We start from the raw sequence: 8,416 nt of genomic DNA, 5'->3' as shown, positions 1-8,416 counted from the left end.
ACTCAGGGGAACTAAAAAAAAAATTTGAAATATACCATTCCGTTGTACTCTCTCTTCAATTTCGAAGTCCCGGAAGGGAATTTGAGCGCGCGCGTTTTTAAAGGGATGTTTTCAAAATTTATCTTCTGACTACGAGGGCGAGTTTGAGTGACCTATAGTTAATTAACTGTATGTTAAATGATTAATATCCAAATGGATGTCATAGCACGGTAGCTTTGGATGCAAATAGTTTCAAGAACTTCTTCGATTCGCTTTACATAATAAAAAAAATGTCCTTTGTTTACGAAGATGACATTTTGTTTCTCCACAATGCAGTGCCTCACTTCGCTCATAAAACGTTCCTCACGATCCGTTCGTTTTGACAGCTCGTATAAAAACAGCTTTCGGTCTGAAACCTCTCTTTTGTTCGTTACGCTAACGATCACAGAATCAAACCTGGGTAACTTGTGGTTCCATTTTAATCGGATAAGTATGAGAACAGGTCGGTTTATCTGCAGATTGCAGCAATAGGTTATTTTATGTTTAATGCTCAAGCGTTGTTCTTGTGTCTCTCGTTAAACACTAATTCTGGACAAAGATAAGGTGTAAAGAAAGTCATTCCCTTGGTCTTCACTCGTGCTGTGGCGTCAGGGTCAGCCATTTGAAGTGTGTATTTCTGCAAGACTGACGCAACAACCACGCGACTGATGGCCAGAGCGTATCGATAGCCTAGACATTTTCTTGGACCCATTCCGAAGCGGAAGAGCGAACCGGGCGTTGGTCGGGCTCCGTTGGCGAAGCGATCTGGGTCGAATCTCTCAGAGTCTTTCCAGTACTTTTCCGAGAAGTTCAGTGAATGAGTGTCTACGCACACTGGAGTCTGTTGGACAAGAGAATCCAGCTTAGTAAATTGCGCTGTGTACGTTATGACAAAATTTGCTTTACTGCTTAATGATTGACAGATGCCTGATGCCTGATGCGCGACGAACATGCGTGACGCAAACATTCAACCTCGTTTCCATGCCCTTTCTCTTTCTAAAAGGTTCCGGAAACGAAATTGGAAAACTTGACGGCGCGTGGTGTACATTAAAAAATAGAAAATATTACGCGTGTATTTTACATAGTCTGATTAAACATGATAGACAGTTTTTGAATAATTCGAAAGTTTTTTTAAATCAGAAGCGGTCCGCGAAAATTGACCTAAAGTTATGTAGAAGACTAGCTTTATAAAGTTTTATGGTTAGGAAGTCCGCCAAACATTAAAGGAGCAAACAAAGAGGCCAAGGTTCATGACCGTGCACATCTTTTGTTTTGCGCTGAAACAATATGCATAAGTTACGTAATCACAAAGTTTTGATTGGTTAGTTGCATGAACAAACGTAACCACCTATTGTATTTTATCATGTATCAGGTTTTGTGCACGGTCAATCCCCAAAATAGCAAACAAAAACATACAACAAAGAACTTTGCTGGACTTCATAACACTGCCATTTCCCTATATCAACTATGGTCTTATCTGCCCTATTCTACATTGTTCTATTTTCGAAGTACCTGCCTGGCATTTCAAGCAGCTATTTTGTTCACAAACGCACACGCGATGTCCCTTACCCCTTTTGGTATCTGATATCCGCCAATATCAGTAACGGGCTTCACTGTTCTTTCTGGGAGACTGAGCGCCAAAGCAGGGTTCATCCGGGCACTTTCTTTAAGAACCATTTCCATATACGGAAACTTCTTATCCAGATCCGGACACGAGCTCGGATCAGTCCCCCGTAGTGCTTCGTCCACCTCCTGCCTCACTCTGTCCTGTACAGACTGGTGCCGAGCGAGGTCGGCCAGAGCAAACGACGTGGCCGTAAAACTAACATCCACGTTCAGGAGGAGAATTTCGTCCACAGAATGCAAGAGCTGGGAAAACATGACAAGAACAGCAAACGAAAATTTATTAACTGCACATCATCACTTCTTTACATGCAGATTATAGTACATCAAATCCTTGTATAGTCTTTAAATATTCTGTAACAACATTCCTAAGTCTTTTTGAATATTAGTTTATGGAAATATCACGGCAGCAAGTGTCTTGACAAGCATTGACCAGGGTTGTGGTAACAAAAATAATCTGACCACTAACGGTCCCAATTAGGGTCGGGGGAGGTAGTCTGAGTGTTGCGTTTATGCCCGATTTACTCCCTTAGTGGTTACCGTTTCTTCCGTAATATTGCGGTGAAAAGTCTACTTCTCTCGCTGCCTGCAACCTGGCCTTGAGAATTTCGCTACCCGCCTTTTACTTCCTCTCCCTTAGAATTTCCTTTCCTTTTTCTTTATCCCGGATTCCCACCACTCCTGCCCCCCTTCCCTTCCCACCTATTAACGGATGGCAGAAAGTCAAAAGCCCAAGCCTTGAAAGTCTTGGAAAAGTTAGGAAAACCCGTCAGCCTACCTCCTGTTCTTCGAGTTCGAGTGCGTGAGTCTTGAGCTGCTCCATCATGGCAAAGAACAGGCCGTCACCAGAGTTCAGGCGTCCCTCTTCGTATTCTTTAAATAGGAATCGGTTAAATGGCTCTCAGGCCTGATTAAAGGAGCGCGCGCTCTGGTTCGCCTTGATTGGAAGGTACGAATAAAACGGAAGCCTGGTTTTGCCAATGTTAAACATGTTCAATGCATCTTGAAGCAAATTATTGACATCCAAGATACGTTGAAAGTATTTCTCAAGCACCTCATCTCCGTATACGTTGGAGCTGGGTAGGACATGTGCTTAGGATGGACGGAAAAGCTATCCCCAAAACAGCAGTTCATTGGACACCAGAAGGGAAAAGACAGCGAGGACGACCAAGAACAACTTGGAGGCGGACGATGAAAAGCGAACTTAAAACCCTTAACTACACCTGGGGAGACATCGAAAAGAAAGCTCGTGACAGGCATGTGTGGAGAATCTTTGTTGCTGCCCTTAGCGCCGATGGCGTATAGGGCAGTAAGTAAGTAAGTAAGTCATCTCCGTACACCACTTGCACTAAAACTCAGAGTGTGACGCTCGCTAGGCCTTTCTCTTGAAGATCTAGATCGACAGGTTGACCGATCGGCAAGCCTTTCATGAAGGTCGCGCACTCTCGTCCGATCACGTGCAAAGTGTTGGAAGCGGCGCTGGCGGAGAAGTATTTCTCGAACGGACCCCGGCATCTTCGTACTTCTTCGCGCCCGTAGCTCGTTGCCAGACAATTTCCCAGTATGTCCTTGAACACAGACCCGAGGCATGTAAAGTCGCGCTCGCGCTAGTGTGAGTAGTGATCGGTGTAGAAAGTGCGAATGGCTTCCGCGTCAGCTAGGATCCTTTGAAGACAACAGAACACCCTGTCAGGTTAGTTTCGTTCGGAACACCACAACGCTGATAGAGCTGATTGCGCGCGGAATGTCTTGGTATATGCTCTACATGTGTGTGATTCAAAGTTTTTGCGCAAATAAAAAAATACTCCACACAAAGACTACAGATAAAACAAGAGCTTTTGGTCGGCCAACGCCTGGTTCACTCATTTCTCAACTGTTTGTGACGTTATGTTCAAAATGTTAACAATATTAAACTGTTGCAATTGCAATAGACCTTAACTTATCGCGGTTTTCGACGCCAACGTAGTTAACGCGGTTAGAAATTGCATTGTTTGTATAGTAATCTGACGGCAAATATCTTTTACAAAATTTGAATTCTGGACAACGAATGAATTTGTAAAGTTAAGATACTTGGCACGGGTTTTTATTCGCCGAGTTTGAAGGATGTAGCTGGGCTAGAAAGCGTTCAGTTACGTTTTTAAATACCCATACATTTTTCTATATTTTTTTTTTCGCAAATTGACGCGGTTCGCGGGAAATATTATTTTCAAAGTGATTGGGAGAAAATACTATCTGTCGGCTATAAAGTTTCGATAGCTAGTCTGGGCTCCTGTCTGTGCATACTTAGCTTTATGAGTAAAGTGAGGTGGGGGGGGGGGTGGGGTAAGGACTTATGAACTTCCAGAGAGGAGGGTCTTGATAGAGATTTTATGGAATTTGGAAAATTTCGATGTGCTGTACTAATGGACAGAATTACAAGAGTTTCTATGAGTAATTAAGGGGCCAAAGCTTGACACGAGGCCAAAAGCTGGTATCTATAGACTGATACTTACACGACTGGAGTAAAGCAATGCCATATGTAGTAAATAGGACCGTGCACCTTCGACAGCGGGCGCCCAAAAAAGTTCACTTCATGGAAGTATCCGTAAGGTAACTTGGGTGGGTCCCCTCTCATCCGCTCTCCTTTAGCATTTGTCCAAGGTACACGCCAGTAAACCAGTGCAACCTACAAAGCGTAGGTCACGAAAACACATTTGAAAATTTTAATTGAGTGAAGATAACTTCCGCTCAGGTTGTCGAAACGTCAGTCACCAACAACTTACAGTTCTTCTTCTCAGAACAACTCTAACCCGGACGATCATACTTTACGACCTACTGATACTCCTGGGTTCAAACCATTTACCATATTAACAATAAATCATCGCTTAGACCATAGTGCAAAATGGAATTGCTGCTAAGTTAGGAATGACCAGTACGAGATATAAATGAAAGAGCCACGTTATATTTTATGAGTTTTAAAAGTAAAACGAAAACAACGCTGATATATCCACCTTCAAAGTCTTTAAAAGTGATCAAAGTGCCTTTGACCTTTAATGCTGACGGCCGAGTATCGTACCTTATTACATGACATTTTTGCGACACGTTAATTTCGCGATTTTGAGGTGGGCATATTTCGCGACACTTAAATTTCGCGATTTTGCGAAAATTTTGTAGTTTGAATCACTTTAGTTTCGCGTGTTTGAGTAAGACACAATTTAAATATTCTTGGCAAGAATATTTTTTACATGCGTCTGTACTGAATAAAAACGTTTTCATTGATGAAAAAATAACGTCAAAATTAACAAAAAAGGAAGGGTGGGACTAAATCTCGGCAATAGCTACAATAGAGCAGTTAATGTCCGCTACAGCAGTGGAACCCCAATATAACGATCCTCGATATAACGATATTCCCGATATAACGATGAATATTCTATGTCCCAACAAAAGTTACAGTAAAATGTATAAGACAGAACCCCGATATAACGATCTTCGATATAACGATATTCCCGATATAACGATGAGAATTTAGCGAACCGAGCGTAAAATCTTTCCCGATATAACGATATTATCAGTGCACAATCACAGTTTAAGCAAAACACTGAATTTAATACAATAACATAAGAGTAAAGGGGTTATTTTCAACGTTTCTGACAACAGCTTTATGCGATGATATACGAAATTGATACTGCATTTTTAGTCTCTTTATCCGGTAAAAAAGTATATGTTAGGTTTACCCCGATATAACGATATTTTTGGTTATTTAACGGCCATATCGTTATATCGGGAGTTTCGATATAACGATTCCTCGATATAACGATATAATTTTACTGCTCCCTTGGCATATCGTTATATCGGGGTTCCACTGAAGTAGGTTATGCTCGGTACGTGCATGAGTTATTGTTCTTGAGTCATTGATTGACGACAACATCCATTAAGATTGATAATTCCTTCCTTCAGTGGCACTAAAGGCACTTAACTTACTTTTTCTTAATTATTGACATAATGTGAGTCACTTAATTTTCGCGTCATGTTATGTTCGCGACACTTATTGTTCGCGTCACTTTAATTTCGCGATTTTTTTGGAATCGCGAAATTCGCGAAATTAACGTGTCGCGAAAATTTCATGTAATAAGGTATATCGCATGTCACGCTTTAGCATGACGCAATTCCTGTTGAACAGCAACAAAAGGAAATAAAAACGCTATTGGGTTCGTCTAAAAGCCTTAGGCTTTCTTGTTACCCAAAAGAGTGATTTTGTTTTGTTGCTGCCCTATGTGCCACACAGGCATGATGGGCAGTAAGTAAGTAAGTAAGTAAGTAAGTAAGTATAAGAGTGATTAATCATTAACCACCCGGCTTCAAGCTACTCAGTAGCTTCTTGTTATCAGATAATCTACGCTGCAGCGTTTACTCGCAAGGAAATGGTTTTTATGGTTTGGCAAGGCTATTTTAAACTCGTTTTAGTACGTGAGAAACTGCCGTTTCTCTGTCACTACTCTGGTATAAATAGGAGCACGTTTCTAGCTCGTAGTCAGTTTAGTTCTCGAGACTTTACTGGACAAGTCGAAGAGCAGAGCAGAACTTGGAAAGAGCTTGTTTCTAGCAAGGTAGGCTTGAATTGATTAGTTTGTTTATTTGTTATTAACAGTACTTGACCTCGCTAATTTCTGCATTATTCTAGTCGTCTTATATTGTAGTTTTAGTCTTCGTTGTGTGTTTTTAATAATCATTTAATTTTTTAAGAAATTCTAGTGAGCAGCACACAGCAACAGATCTTGTCAACTTGCTTTATTTTCTCCGACCGGTTTCGTCTGATCAAATAGACTTCATCAGGGAGTTTGAACAAGATACATAAAGGAACTTATTTTATACCTATGCTATAGAGTACAAATCACGTTCCAACTAGGGTGAACAGCAAACTAACACCTACAGAATTGCGTACAGGATATGACTAAAATCCTGCAAATGTGCAATGTTTAATTTTTGGCCTCACGGATTTAACGTTAAATCCCTGAGCCCCAATTTAGTCATATCCTGTACGCAATTCTGTAGGTGTGTTTTGCTGTTCACCCTAGTTGGAACGTGATTTGTACTCTATAGCATAGGTATAAAATAAGTTCCTTTATGTATCTTGTTCAAACTCCCTGATGAAGTCTATTCTAAACGGTGAGAGATTTCTGCAGGACGGACGTCCTATGATTCTAGGGTTAAGCCCTGGCAATCCACATTACTACAGGCTGGAATCCCTTCAGCGGCTGTTTGATTTTGCAGCGAACAATTACTCAGAACATGTAAGTTATTTTATTCCTAAGCTAGAGAAAAATGTATAAAATAGCCCGAAAAGTTTCCCTTATTTTACTGCCGTACCTTCCAGTGATTTCAGATAAAAACTAACGGTGTTACCTTTTTTCTGATACAGGTGTTACTTTTTATCCCCGACAAGATATCTGAGCATAATTACCGGGCAGTAGGTTCGAAAAATCCCGAGAAGTCTGCGCGCGTTAAAGGGAATCGGTTGCGAAACAAGTGCAACGAAGCTATCCAAAGTAGCGGTCTCTGCCACGCCAACTACAACTTCATAAGGTGGACGAAGGACGTGGAAAGCTGTCCCCATTACCAGAAGGCTTTAACGGACATCCAAGATTTGTATGAGGTGAATGACGAGTTCCGTACCGACATCAGATAATCGACCAAGGCCGCGCTAAGATGTCTCAAAAACAGCCGAGAAAAAGGCGGCGCCAACAAGGAAAACGAAATAGCCGAGAGAAATGCGGTGGACCTGAAAGAAGGAGTTCTGTATCTGCTGAAAGAGCTCGCATTCTTTGTGGCAATACCAAATATTTATGAGAACTGTGATGAGTTTGTAGTCGTGTATCACCGCTCATGGCCCGTGCTAGAGAGGTATTTTGCTGGCGGTTACGACGACATTGAAAAGCCTACTTTAGGTTTTGTCGTTTTTGAATGATAATGTCACAAATCCGTTCGATGGAAGCTTAACTTAGTTGTTGACAAGAACTTACTTTTTTCTGTTGAACTGTTGCGAAATGAGTGAGTGCTGAGCCAATTTCAAGTGACAGTATTTATGAGCGCATGGTCCGGTTTATTCTTGCGAGAAATTGCAGAGAAGAGTTGAGTCATGCATGAAATTTCAAAATGTATCTGTCCTTTTAAAGAAAGACTGAGAATTTTGCATTCTTTCTTATTTATCTTATTATAGGAAATAAACGATACATGTTATTAACGCAAATTTCAAAAATTCGCGTTAATTTTATGTATGTTAACTTTTTTACTGAAAGCATTTGACCAGAACTTTTCCTAAATTCGCGTTAATTTTATTACGCGTAAATTTTGTTCGTGTTGTTAAAATGCTTCGTTATATTCCTATAATAAGGTATAATATATATAAAATATATCTATTTTTATAATATTAGTATGTTTATATGTTATATCTATTTATCTATTTATATAATATTAGTGTTTTTATATTTTATATCTATTTATATAATATTAGTAATTTTTATATTTTATATTTGTAATATTTATTTTAGTGTCCCTAATTAGCTCTTTAGCAAAATACCATTGACACTTAAATAAAGTTTATGTATGTAGGTATCTTAATCAATAATTTCTCTTAATTGTTCCTTTTTGGTTATTTTTCGAGGAATTGATGTAGAATTTAGTCTACAACGCAGAATTTTTCTTTCCGAAGTGCAACGCGCTCGCGATAGTTTTTTATTAGCGAATTAACACGGGGTAATTCAATAGTTAACATTTGGCCGACCTTAAGCAAACATTC

General features: G+C 40.1%; 2 protein-coding genes across 2 annotated transcripts; one reads left to right on the top strand and one right to left on the bottom strand.

Annotated features, from left to right (window-relative positions):
* Nucleotides 1-477: 477 nt before the first annotated feature.
* Nucleotides 478-2,608, bottom strand: LOC144657033 (uncharacterized). The gene is made up of 3 exons (XM_078517320.1): nt 2,420-2,608; nt 1,588-1,887; nt 478-859 (listed from the first exon to the last, which is right to left on the bottom strand). The coding sequence occupies exons 1-3, from the start codon at nt 2,465-2,467 to the stop codon at nt 530-532; spliced, it is 678 nt and encodes a 225-aa protein (XP_078373446.1). The 5' UTR covers nt 2,468-2,608; the 3' UTR covers nt 478-529.
* Nucleotides 2,609-6,730: 4,122 nt separating this feature from the next.
* LOC144658820 (uncharacterized) lies at nt 6,731-7,832 on the top strand. The gene is made up of 2 exons (XM_078519302.1): nt 6,731-6,911; nt 7,040-7,832. The coding sequence occupies exons 1-2, from the start codon at nt 6,768-6,770 to the stop codon at nt 7,304-7,306; spliced, it is 411 nt and encodes a 136-aa protein (XP_078375428.1). The 5' UTR covers nt 6,731-6,767; the 3' UTR covers nt 7,307-7,832.
* Nucleotides 7,833-8,416: the final 584 nt, after the last annotated feature.

Source organism: Oculina patagonica, chromosome 6 (genome assembly GCF_052425735.1).
Source record: "Oculina patagonica isolate OP01 chromosome 6, crgOcupat, whole genome shotgun sequence".
Classification (NCBI taxonomy): domain Eukaryota; kingdom Metazoa; phylum Cnidaria; class Anthozoa; order Scleractinia; family Oculinidae; genus Oculina; species Oculina patagonica.
The sequence above is the reverse complement of the archived record's forward strand: the minus strand, read 5'-3'. Positions and strand labels throughout refer to the sequence as shown.